The sequence below is a fragment of the Rhinoderma darwinii genome, chromosome 2, assembly GCF_050947455.1.
Source record: "Rhinoderma darwinii isolate aRhiDar2 chromosome 2, aRhiDar2.hap1, whole genome shotgun sequence".
NCBI classification, from domain to species: Eukaryota; Metazoa; Chordata; class Amphibia; order Anura; family Rhinodermatidae; genus Rhinoderma; species Rhinoderma darwinii.
Genome location: NC_134688.1, coordinates 209,447,132 through 209,461,603, shown reverse-complemented (window position 1 = coordinate 209,461,603; position 14,472 = coordinate 209,447,132). Strand labels below are relative to the sequence as shown.

The following is a 14,472-nucleotide window of genomic DNA, read 5'->3' as shown; positions in this document are numbered from 1 at the left end:
ACTCTCTCCTGTGTAGCCTGCCAGTGAACAGAATTGTATTAACAAACCAAAAATTGCTATCTATTTTCTCTAACTCTTATCACTTATACCTTATGGTTGTACATTGTTAAGTGACATTACATTTTTCAACCATTTCATTGACTGGTGGTGTGGCTATAGAATAAGGCTAGTTTCACACGAACATGTTACGTCTGTAATGGATGGAACGTATTTCGGCCACAAGTCCCGGACCGAACACACTGCAGGGAGCCAGGCTCCTAGCATCATAGTTATGTACGATGCTAGGAGTCCCTGCCTCGCTGCAGGACAACTGTCCCGTACTGTAATCATGTTTTCAGTACGGGACAGTAGTTCCACGGAGAGTCAGGGACTCCTAGCATCGTACATAACTATGATGCTAGGAGCCCGGCTCCCTGCAGTGTGTTCGGTTCGGGATTAACGGCCCAAATACGTTCCGTCCATTACGGACGTAACATGCTCGTGTGAACCCAGTCTAACAGATAGCACATGTATGGTTATACCGACCTGTTCTAAGCACCATAATGTGTTGCTAGAGTAACAGCTGCAGTACTACTCTAAATATATTCATACATGTGCAAAATCAATGCATAGAAAACTCAATCTTCCCTGTTGATAATGCATATATGCAGGGGCTGTCATCTGTTTTGTCCAAAAGTTTTGACATTCAGATGGGTAAAGATACAATTTTTCAAAGCAATCAATACCATTTCTAGGCAGTACTTGAACAACCGTTTCTATTGCACCCTGTACAGTTAGCAGACACCTATTATCAATATTGGTGAACTCTCTGAATAGTAAAATCTAAGAGGGGTGCCTTTTGGAGTCAGAATAATGGCTAGCTGTCTGTCAGGAATCTCAGTCATTGAAATATAAAGGCACATCCTACAATAAGTTTTTCAACAAGGGATGTAAGTCCCGCCGTTTATTACCATACTCTCATGTCCAAAACTAAGGGCTCTTTTACATGGGCCAATAATCGGGCTAACGAGCATGTAAACAGGGCAACGATCAGCTAATGAAAGAGCAAACGCTCGATAATCGGCTGATTGTATTGTTTTTGCAGAAAAATAATAATATCGTTGTTGGCAGCACATCTCCCTGTGAAACAGAGAGATATGCTGCCAACATAAGAGAAATACATGGGAATGAGCGATCGTAGTAACGATCACTCGTCCCCATTTTTACTAATCATTACTCCCTTTGAAAGGAGCAAACGTGCGCTGATCACCGAGCTGCATTGCTGAACGGCGCTCATTTTCACGGCCCATATCAGGCCATGTAAGAGGACTTTAACCATAGTTCTTATCTCAATCCTGTGTTATCTGAGTGCCCAGACCTAGTGACTTCAATGACACCCTGAAAGGCTAAAACTGTAGTTCATACAGTAGTCTGTACATACACTAGGGTTACAGCTAGTACCTACACACTGGTGCCACCTTGGAGATATTCCAAACTTGACAAATGTATTCTATCAGAAATATAGTGCCGGCACAGAAAGGAACATCTACATGTAATTGCTGATACAATTCTGCTCACCACACAGAATTACAGTACTCACAAATTAGTTACTTCTGTAGCTGCAAATCAGCAGTAACTACAGATAAGTGAACTTACCGAAATTAATTTCGGGTAGGATTTTATTAAATTGGCCATCAGATTCGATTCATTCTGCCCCTAAAAAGTCATGTATGATCCTTTGAACTAATATTATTGAAGAAGATTTGTGAATGATGTGATTAAGATTGGTGATTCACAAATAAATGTAAGAATTGTATAGCTGCAGCAGCAATCACTAACAGCAATGGCTGCCTGTGCCTGCTTAACTAACACACTGACTGACTACTATCTCTCTCTAAAATCTATAGCTCTATCAAATTATTGTAAATCTAGCTATCTATTCTCTTATTCCCACTATGATACACACTCACTGACACTAATCCATCTGCAGCAGCATTTCCTGGTTGGGCTGTTTATAATGGCTATGATTTATTTGACTGTCATCTACTGAGTCATCAGTGACTCACACATATACCCCTGATGATTGTCTGTGCTATAGGGAGGGCTGCCTGCAAGGCATTATGTGGAAGCCCACCAGGTTACGTCTGAGGTCATGTGATCCTTCTTTATATTCTTGTCTCCTGATCTTTATAATGGCAACCATTTTGATCGATTGTTGCAGTACGAATCCCAAAAGTTTTGGATTCGTTAAAATCTAAAACTTTTGGGAAACGTGTAACGAATATGATTTGTGTAGGCTCGATTTGCTCATCTCTAGCAGTGACTCAATTGGAACTAAAACATCCTGTGCTGAACTCTACATTCAAATATGAGCACTGAAAAATTCTCTCTGGCTAAAGTGATCTATGATTGATGTCTTGTATCTTGGCTGACAGTGCCTCAATGTACCCTGGAATCTTATGTAATAGGGTTGGGGAGTTTGGAACTGCATCAAAAAGGTTGCAAACCATATGTGGCTCCAGAGCCACATTGTGCCCATCCTGATCATGTCATCAGGGGCTATAAATTGTATTTTCAATTAGTTTGAGTTCTCATGTAAATAAGTATTTCCATTTGAAAACATTTATCTATACTGCTTGATAATGTCAGATAAAGAAGGGTCAGGGTGCCCAGATAAGCAAATTGTAATTTACATTTACTTACCCTTTCCCTTCTTTTCAGTCCTCAGCCTTTTTTTATTAAAAAAGAGCCACGAAAAATAAAAAGAAATCCTAAAAAATAAAACAAATATTTTTAAATCCACTTGTTTTTCTCTTGATCACAACTCAATTATTTTTCCATTTTTTTTTCTTTTTTAAAATCCCACTTCAAAGTAAATGTATGACTAAATTTATCACAATATTAGTTCTATAATTTGCACTTGAAGGGTACTTTGGTTATATAATTTCTTGAATCTCATGAATTACTAGTTGAGATGATGCCAAGGTTTCTTGATTGTAACCGATTGTATTGTTGATTATGTCATGTTGATCATATATTATAAAGAACTACTGCAGCCAGATGTTTAATTATCTTCATTCACAAAAAGTCAATAGTAATGGCAAAGAAACTAAAGCATCCCAAAAGTTGTGAACGAAAAAACTGTTGGATCAAGAAGAACAATCATATGGACTTACAAATATTTGTTTTTGTCAAGACATATTTCAAAATCAGAAAGGGAGCATGCACCAAAAAAATAAATATTATAGTCAAAACCTTGAAAGTCATTATTTTTTAAATTATACTTTCAAATAATATAAATTAAACTAAACTAAATATATATATATATATATATATATAGCACACAAGAAGACAGCAGCACTCACTAATGAATAATCGACCAGGTGCCCAGCAAAACGTCCCGATCCTAGGACGTATAATGATATATAGCAGAAGAAAATTTGCAGCACTCCAACATGAAAAAAATGGTGGTTTATTCAATCCAAACTAACAGCAACGTTTCAATCCTACAATAGGATCTTTATCAAGCCTAGTGACACATCTACTCAGCAAGTTTATATATGTTTGAGACTCTTTTACATAATTAGTCTCATTATAAAACAATCAAATACAAAGTGTATGAAAACAAACATCATATATTGTGTACGGTATCATCATAAACATAGACATGATACAGAAAATACAGAAGTGTGTATGTGACATCGTGAATAACAATACATAATAACAAAAACATTAAAAACAACTGATTACATTATAATCATTTATGCAGCAGTGGTGTAAAATCCATTGGCATATCCTCACTCACCAATCAGAACTTCAGACTCAACTACTCCATTCAAGTGTGTTACAGCACTCTGCTGCATCCCTCGTGGTAATTGAAATTCGACACATCAGTGTAATCCCCCGAGGCGGAAGTAAATCATCACTCCGCAGCAGAGAGCATAGATCGCATCCATATGATGTAATGCGTGTCAATGCGTTCCACTGAGTAGCCCCATGTATCATGGCATCGTAAGTTGCTAAGCAACTGCTGTAACATTACTATAAACATCCATTGACACGGCTATGTCAGTCAAAAAGTCATGAATGTAAAAAATACAGATATATTAGTAAATGCTCCCTATAGTAAGTGATGGAGATATTAGGAATATCTAAAAGTAGCTTTATATCGGCTTTTAAAGATGATCCACACGTGGGTTCAAAGACCTCTGTATACAACCAAGTACTCAGAACGATCTTGTTCCCAGAGTTATGGGACCACATAGACACGTCTTCACGTGTCCAGGATGTCACATTATCCTCATACGTGTAACGGACCCATATTATCACACTAGTGATATGATATATCATAAGACAAAAGAATGTATGAGAATCCCTCTCGCTTTTAATATCTCTCTATCACTTAGAAACCTAATAGGAGACTAGAAACAATTCAACAAATAATAAACATATTTTATTGATGCAATAAGACTTGATGCATTGAACATAGCCCCGTCAAATATCATAGTACAATAACATTGAAAAATAATTAAAGAAGTTCCGAAGTTCTGTTGGGAGTGGTATTCCAATCTAAAAAAATACAAAACATAATTGTTTTTAGTATTTATAAGACATTGACAGTAAATATGAGATATAGATATTGATATTAATGTGTCAACAATCATCATACTGAAGAGAACATCAAGAGAACACGAGGGAACGGAGCTCATAAGGCTATTCTATCTACAACAAATTCTACATTAAGTCCACAAGGTTTTAAGGAGTTCAGTAAAAAAATCCATCTTAATTCTTTTTTGTGTAAAACCAGATGGCGATCACCGCCAAATTGTAATGGAGGAACATGGTCCAGAATCATAAATGTTAGATCCCTTTCATTGTGACCATGTTCCGAAAAATGTTTAGCTACAGGTAAATCAAGTTTCTTTTTACGTATAGAAAAACGGTGATTGTTTAGACGAGTTTTAAAGGAACAGGTGGTTTCACCCACATAAAGGAGGCCACAGGGACACCATAGCACATATATGACCCACTCTGAGTCACAGGTGAAATTGTGTTTAATTTTAAACTGTTGTCCAGTCAACGGATGTCTAAAAAATTCCCCTTTGCACATCAAAGCACAATTAACACATCTGTAACATGGAATATTGCCAGGTTTTAGTGGTTTAAAAATAGGTTGTGTCGTTTTCTTATGATCTGGCATTCTGGTTTTCACCAGTCTATCTCGAAGATTTTGTGGGCGTCTATAGGACATAAGTGGATCATTATTCAATACATCAATGTGTCCAAAACTATTGCTAATAATTGGCCAATGTCTATTCATAATTTTGGAAATGTCTCCACTTCTATCATTATAAGTAGAGATAAATGGAATACGTTTCCGTTTTTCATGTGCTGACGGTTTTTTAGACTGCAATAAACTGTCCCTCGCTACATTATCAATCTTCTTTCTATGTGTCCACAGTAATGTTTTGGGGTAACCTCTTTGTAAAAAGTTACTAACCATAGTGTCTAAAGATATATCAAGATCCTCCTGTCTGTCGGTATTGCGTTTGGCCCTAATCATTTGGCTGTACGGCAAGGACCTTACCATACTTCTCGGATGGCAACTATCAAATCGTAACAGAGTGTTCCTATCGGTCTCTTTCGTGTACATTTTAGTTCTAATTATATTATTCACAATAGATACAGTAACATCCAAGAATTGGATATTATCCATAGAATGTATCATCGTAAATTGAATATCATCATCTATTGAATTAAGAAACCTATGAAAATCAATTAATGTAGTGACAGTGTCAGTCCAAATGAGGAAGATGTCATCTATGTATCGCCACCACTTCAAAACATGTGAGAAGTGGTGGGATACATAGACCGACCCCTCCTCAAAGAGAGTTATTATATTCAGTTGAAAGGAACGGCCATGGGGTCTAACATGGCTCCCACGTACGCCAACATTTTCATGGACAACATTGAGGAGGGGTCGGTCTATGTATCCCACCACTTCTCACATGTTTTGAAGTGGTGGCGATACATAGATGACATCTTCCTCATTTGGACTGACACTGTCACTACATTAATTGATTTTCATAGGTTTCTTAATTCAATAGATGATGATATTCAATTTACGATGATACATTCTATGGATAATATCCAATTCTTGGATGTTACTGTATCTATTGTGAATAATATAATTAGAACTAAAATGTACACGAAAGAGACCGATAGGAACACTCTGTTACGATTTGATAGTTGCCATCCGAGAAGTATGGTAAGGTCCTTGCCGTACAGCCAAATGATTAGGGCCAAACGCAATACCGACAGACAGGAGGATCTTGATATATCTTTAGACACTATGGTTAGTAACTTTTTACAAAGAGGTTACCCCAAAACATTACTGTGGACACATAGAAAGAAGATTGATAATGTAGCGAGGGACAGTTTATTGCAGTCTAAAAAACCGTCAGCACATGAAAAACGGAAACGTATTCCATTTATCTCTACTTATAATGATAGAAGTGGAGACATTTCCAAAATTATGAATAGACATTGGCCAATTATTAGCAATAGTTTTGGACACATTGATGTATTGAATAATGATCCACTTATGTCCTATAGACGCCCACAAAATCTTCGAGATAGACTGGTGAAAACCAGAATGCCAGATCATAAGAAAACGACACAACCTATTTTTAAACCACTAAAACCTGGCAATATTCCATGTTACAGATGTGTTAATTGTGCTTTGATGTGCAAAGGGGAATTTTTTAGACATCCGTTGACTGGACAACAGTTTAAAATTAAACACAATTTCACCTGTGACTCAGAGTGGGTCATATATGTGCTATGGTGTCCCTGTGGCCTCCTTTATGTGGGTGAAACCACCTGTTCCATTAAAACTCGTCTAAACAATCACCGTTTTTCTATACGTAAAAAGAAACTTGATTTACCTGTAGCTAAACATTTTTCGGAACATGGTCACAATGAAAGGGATCTAACATTTATGATTCTGGACCATGTTCCTCCATTACAATTTGGCGGTGATCGCCATCTGGTTTTACACAAAAAAGAATTAAGATGGATTTTTTTACTGAACTCCTTAAAACCTTGTGGACTTAATGTAGAATTTGTTGTAGATAGAATAGCCTTATGAGCTCCGTTCCCTCGTGTTCTCTTGATGTTCTCTTCAGTATGATGATTGTTGACACATTAATATCAATATCTATATCTCATATTTACTGTCAATGTCTTATAAATACTAAAAACAATTATGTTTTGTATTTTTTTAGATTGGAATACCACTCCCAACAGAACTTCGGAACTTCTTTAATTATTTTTCAATGTTATTGTACTATGATATTTGACGGGGCTATGTTCAATGCATCAAGTCTTATTGCATCAATAAAATATGTTTATTATTTGTTGAATTGTTTCTAGTCTCCTATTAGGTTTCTAAGTGATAGAGAGATAGTAAAAGCGAGAGGGATTCTCATGCATTCTTTTGTCTTATGATATATCATATCACTAGTGTGATAATATGGGTCCGTTACACGTATGAGGATAATGTGACATCCTGGACACGTGAAGACGTGTCTATGTGGTCCCATAACTCTGGGAACAAGATCGTTCTGAGTACTTGGTTGTATACAGAGGTCTTTGAACCCACGTGTGGATCATCTTTAAAAGCCGATATAAAGCTACTTTTAGATATTCCTAATATCTCCATCACTTACTATAGGGAGCATTTACTAATATATCTGTATTTTTTACATTCATGACTTTTTGACTGACATAGCCGTGTCAATGGATGTTTATAGTAATGTTACAGCAGTTGCTTAGCAACTTACGATGCCATGATACATGGGGCTACTCAGTGGAACGCATTGACACGCATTACATCATATGGATGCGATCTATGCTCTCTGCTGCGGAGTGATGATTTACTTCCGCCTCGGGGGATTACACTGATGTGTCGAATTTCAATTACCACGAGGGATGCAGCAGAGTGCTGTAACACACTTGAATGGAGTAGTTGAGTCTGAAGTTCTGATTGGTGAGTGAGGATATGCCAATGGATTTTACACCACTGCTGCATAAATGATTATAATGTAATCAGTTGTTTTTAATGTTTTTGTTATTATGTATTGTTATTCACGATGTCACATACACACTTCTGTATTTTCTGTATCATGTCTATGTTTATGATGATACCGTACACAATATATGATGTTTGTTTTCATACACTTTGTATTTGATTGTTTTATAATGAGACTAATTATGTAAAAGAGTCTCAAACATATATAAACTTGCTGAGTAGATGTGTCACTAGGCTTGATAAAGATCCTATTGTAGGATTGAAACGTTGCTGTTAGTTTGGATTGAATAAACCACCATTTTTTTCATGTTGGAGTGCTGCAAATTTTCTTCTGCTATATATCATTATACGTCCTAGGATCGGGACGTTTTGCTGGGCACCTGGTCGATTATTCATTAGTGAGTGCTGCTGTCTTCTTGTGTGCTATATCTGGATTCCATTAGCTTGCACCACGTTTTTTCAACCATCATTTACTCGTTTAACATGGAGCAGGTCAATATACCTGCTGGGAATGTTTCATCCAATACTGCTGCTGTTTTTACTGAAGAGGACATTGAAAGAATCCTGAGTGGAGCGGAGGGTGATGTGTCATTTTTAAGTGTTCCTTCTATTACTGACATCAAGAGAAATCTGGAATTTGAGTCACGACGTCTGATTAATGTTGAATTACATCTACTCACATTGGGACAATACTATAGAAACAACATGATCCCACGGGGGATGAGAATTTTACTTAAACCAACGATGCATATGCAACACGAAGAGTTCAGGAATAAAAATGAGCAACTCGCAAGCAAATATGCCTTGGAAACCATATTACTTAATATGGATTTTTTGCAGAGAGATCTGAGATCTTTAAGGGTGAAAGTACAAGATTTGGAGAACACACTCAAAACGTTGGTGCAAACTGATGATTTTAATGTACACATGGAGAAATTACGTATGACGCTCAATAAAGTGAGGATGGATATAGAAGAAACCAAAAAGAAGAAATGGTTCCGTGATCAAACAGATTATTCTATGGGACGTGTTTACACTTGGGACAATTCTCTCAATTATGCTGATGGAGCCTTTAGACGTGACAACAAAAGAAGCAATGAACCGGCTTTCAATAAAAGCGATTCCCGTAATCAATTCCATACTAAGAAATATCCTCCAAGTAATAATGAAGATTTTTTAGATTCCAGCCCACTGGACAAATCAAAAAGAAGAAAACCAGACGAGCAGGTCGTAGGAGAAGCAGAGGAAGGAAGAACCCGTTTTCAAAAATCTACTCATCAGAAAGGGCAGAAACCGGTGCAGGACAGCACCAAGAGGACTCTGCCCAAACCACAGTGGTAAATATCTCTCAACATCAATTGTCTCATACACAATTACAATTATTATCAAAAGGGTTGTCATTTTGCCCTAATCAGCATATTGATTGGTTTCAATTAGAGTTGGATATTTACAGTTTTGTCAGATCTATTAAATTGAAGGTCTGGTTTGAAACACAACCGGTTAATACAGTAATACAGGATACCCTTCCGATACTATCACTTAATAAACTGGGGTTATTTAATAAGAGTGTGTTCCAACCTCCTATAGCATCACATGCGATAGAAACCTTTAGAGAACTAGTACAGAAAGATATTGCTTTACTTAGGTCTCAAACGTGTGAATTGAGCTTTAAACAGCCTAATATGACTACTCTTGATATGGTGGCATTAGATGAGTTGATCCATAACCATGATCTCACTATAAAACCTGCTGATAAGGGTGGAGCAATCGTGGTTATGGATTCAGATATGTACTTGAGAGAATGTTACAGACAACTAGCAGATACCAATGTATATAGAGTACTAAAAAATGATCCTAGACAGGATATTTCAAAAAGAATTACTTCACTTATTAAAACAGCTCTAGATGAAGATATAATTGATCAAATGCTACATAAATTTCTCACTGTTGAATTTCCTGTTACTCCTTGCTTATATATATTACCAAAAATCCACAAAGATTTAATGAACCCACCAGGTCGCCCTATTGTATCTGGCCGGGGCTCATTAATAAGTAACATCTCTATCTTTGTGGACAAAGTGCTGAGAAATTTTGCTATTAACTCCAAATCTTATATTAGAGACACCACTGATTTTCTACAGAAATTAAAATCTATAAAACTACCAGAGGGGTCCATTTTGGTCTCCTTTGATGTTACATCTCTTTATACCTCGATTGATCACAACAAGGGTCTTGATGCTGTACGACGTAAATTATTGACTTCTGACTATGACAATGCTACTTGTGAGTTTATTATTTCATTAGTGGAACTTATTTTGACATCTAACTATTTCATATTCAAAGAGAGTTATTATATTCAGTTGAAAGGAACGGCCATGGGGTCTAACATGGCTCCCACGTACGCCAACATTTTCATGGACAACATTGAGGAGGGGTCGGTCTATGTATCCCACCACTTCTCACATGTTTTGAAGTGGTGGCGATACATAGATGACATCTTCCTCATTTGGACTGACACTGTCACTACATTAATTGATTTTCATAGGTTTCTTAATTCAATAGATGATGATATTCAATTTACGATGATACATTCTATGGATAATATCCAATTCTTGGATGTTACTGTATCTATTGTGAATAATATAATTAGAACTAAAATGTACACGAAAGAGACCGATAGGAACACTCTGTTACGATTTGATAGTTGCCATCCGAGAAGTATGGTAAGGTCCTTGCCGTACAGCCAAATGATTAGGGCCAAACGCAATACCGACAGACAGGAGGATCTTGATATATCTTTAGACACTATGGTTAGTAACTTTTTACAAAGAGGTTACCCCAAAACATTACTGTGGACACATAGAAAGAAGATTGATAATGTAGCGAGGGACAGTTTATTGCAGTCTAAAAAACCGTCAGCACATGAAAAACGGAAACGTATTCCATTTATCTCTACTTATAATGATAGAAGTGGAGACATTTCCAAAATTATGAATAGACATTGGCCAATTATTAGCAATAGTTTTGGACACATTGATGTATTGAATAATGATCCACTTATGTCCTATAGACGCCCACAAAATCTTCGAGATAGACTGGTGAAAACCAGAATGCCAGATCATAAGAAAACGACACAACCTATTTTTAAACCACTAAAACCTGGCAATATTCCATGTTACAGATGTGTTAATTGTGCTTTGATGTGCAAAGGGGAATTTTTTAGACATCCGTTGACTGGACAACAGTTTAAAATTAAACACAATTTCACCTGTGACTCAGAGTGGGTCATATATGTGCTATGGTGTCCCTGTGGCCTCCTTTATGTGGGTGAAACCACCTGTTCCTTTAAAACTCGTCTAAACAATCACCGTTTTTCTATACGTAAAAAGAAACTTGATTTACCTGTAGCTAAACATTTTTCGGAACATGGTCACAATGAAAGGGATCTAACATTTATGATTCTGGACCATGTTCCTCCATTACAATTTGGCGGTGATCGCCATCTGGTTTTACACAAAAAAGAATTAAGATGGATTTTTTTACTGAACTCCTTAAAACCTTGTGGACTTAATGTAGAATTTGTTGTAGATAGAATAGCCTTATGAGCTCCGTTCCCTCGTGTTCTCTTGATGTTCTCTTCAGTATGATGATTGTTGACACATTAATATCAATATCTATATCTCATATTTACTGTCAATGTCTTATAAATACTAAAAACAATTATGTTTTGTATTTTTTTAGATTGGAATACCACTCCCAACAGAACTTCGGAACTTCTTTAATTATTTTTCAATGTTATTGTACTATGATATTTGACGGGGCTATGTTCAATGCATCAAGTCTTATTGCATCAATAAAATATGTTTATTATTTGTTGAATTGTTTCTAGTCTCCTATTAGGTTTCTAAGTGATAGAGAGATATTAAAAGCGAGAGGGATTCTCATGCATTCTTTTGTCTTATGATATATCATATCACTAGTGTGATAATATGGGTCCGTTACACGTATGAGGATAATGTGACATCCTGGACACGTGAAGACGTGTCTATGTGGTCCCATAACTCTGGGAACAAGATCGTTCTGAGTACTTGGTTGTATACAGAGGTCTTTGAACCCACGTGTGGATCATCTTTAAAAGCCGATATAAAGCTACTTTTAGATATTCCTAATATCTCCATCACTTACTATAGGGAGCATTTACTAATATATCTGTATTTTTTACATTCATGACTTTTTGACTGACATAGCCGTGTCAATGGATGTTTATAGTAATGTTACAGCAGTTGCTTAGCAACTTACGATGCCATGATACATGGGGCTACTCAGTGGAACGCATTGACACGCATTACATCATATGGATGCGATCTATGCTCTCTGCTGCGGAGTGATGATTTACTTCCGCCTCGGGGGATTACACTGATGTGTCGAATTTCAATTACCACGAGGGATGCAGCAGAGTGCTGTAACACACTTGAATGGAGTAGTTGAGTCTGAAGTTCTGATTGGTGAGTGAGGATATGCCAATGGATTTTACACCACTGCTGCATAAATGATTATAATGTAATCAGTTGTTTTTAATGTTTTTGTTATTATGTATTGTTATTCACGATGTCACATACACACTTCTGTATTTTCTGTATCATGTCTATGTTTATGATGATACCGTACACAATATATGATGTTTGTTTTCATACACTTTGTATTTGATTGTTTTATAATGAGACTAATTATGTAAAAGAGTCTCAAACATATATAAACTTGCTGAGTAGATGTGTCACTAGGCTTGATAAAGATCCTATTGTAGGATTGAAACGTTGCTGTTAGTTTGGATTGAATAAACCACCATTTTTTTCATGTTGGAGTGCTGCAAATTTTCTTCTGCTATATATATATATATATATATATATATATATATATATATATATATATATGTTTCACAGGTTAAATAGATGTACATCAACAATAAGTGACAGACTGATACATAGATCTAGAGAGATGGTCTTTCAGTTGCAAATGCAGTGCAATACATAGTCCATGGACAGGAGTGGTGCAGTTTCTGGAACAAAAGAAGACCGTTTCTTCTAATCTCAGACATCCTTTTTAAGTCACAATTTACAATATTTAGGCAATATGTGATGATATAGAGTTCTTTGTAACTTCAGAAGAAAGTTATGGTTGTGGATATTGTGGCAAGAATTCGCAAAATTGTGCTTAGCAGTGCCCATATAATAGTATCACAAATATTCAGTTGAATCAGTGCCTAAACAACAATACCATACATGCTGCCCAAATAAATTCAGTCACAGGTTGGATCATCAGTATCTTAAATCAGTAATAGTTCGGTAATAATTTTGATGATCCTATCAATTCTGCTATAGTACAACTGGCTATTGGCAGGTGCTCTCTGCTACTGTCTGGAACCTGAAAAACAAACACCAAAAGAACAGAACTTCGGAGTACAAATACTCTAAGAATAATTCAGATCAAAGTCACAAAATATACAATCAGCTGATAATATTTAATATTTAAATACAAGAAGTATAGTGTTACAACCTAGAAAACATATATTACGACCCCCTATGTAAAAGACTATAGTAATATCTTGTAAATATGCTGTGTCATACTGTGTGCACCCTGTTTTTATGTATTTCACTGCCAAGCTACATGGTGTGCAGAGGTACCCTGTACCGAGAAAGAGGGAGACAAGACCATGGAGCAATTCCTTAAAAAGGGGCCTGATTAAAAGGATACTTCATAAGAGTCTGGAAGGATGCTGCAGCTGCATTTGGACATGTCAAAGAGAGATGTTGTGGAGAAGAATGAAGGTGATGACGCAGTAAACGAACAACCATGTAAACAGTCGGCTGCAGTGTGAGTAAAAGACTCAATGTGATTATTTGTGTTGTGTTGTATTTTAGTGTGTGCGTGCAAGACTTAGGTATGCTGTGGGCCTCTGTACTCATCGCCGCCCTGCCTTCCCCTTAGAAGTGGGTGTCCATAGTAGAACAGACTTTGTCGGAGTCTAACTCTGATGAAGACAGACAGAACCGAAGCGCAGCAAACATAATCAAACTGCTCCAATGTGTTAATTGTTCTTTTTTTAGCCCCTTCCCTCTTTGGCCATTTCCTGAAATCTGACATGTTTCATTTTATGTGGTAATAACTTCGGAATGCTTTTACCTAGACAAGAGATACTGAGATTGTTTTCTCGTGACACATTGGACTTTATGTTACTGGCAAAATTTGCTCAATACATTCAGTATTTAATTGTGAAAAACACCAAAATGTAGGAAATTTTATGAAAATTGGCATTTTTCAAAATTTTAATGTATCTGCTTGAAAGACAGGCAGTTATACCACACCAAATTGTTGCCAATTAAGATCCCCAATATGTCTACTTT

The 14,472-nt window shown here is 36.5% G+C and overlaps 2 protein-coding genes across 2 annotated transcripts in view; one reads left to right on the top strand and one right to left on the bottom strand.

The window, feature by feature from the left end:
- The window catches only part of ZPLD1 (zona pellucida like domain containing 1), a 133,793-nt gene that overhangs the window by 64,921 nt on the left and 54,400 nt on the right, over positions 1-14,472 (bottom strand). The window lies entirely within an intron of this gene.
- LOC142740954 (uncharacterized) lies at positions 8,272-11,893 on the top strand. Its single transcript, XM_075850362.1, has 2 exons — positions 8,272-9,408; positions 11,813-11,893. Coding segments are annotated over exons 1-2 (855 nt in total). The 5' UTR covers positions 8,272-8,554; the 3' UTR covers positions 11,814-11,893.

Coding starts and splice junctions, on each gene's coding strand:
- LOC142740954 (XM_075850362.1), top strand. CDS start 8,555: ATGGAGCAGGTCAATATACCTGCTGGGAATGTTTCATCCAATACTGCT.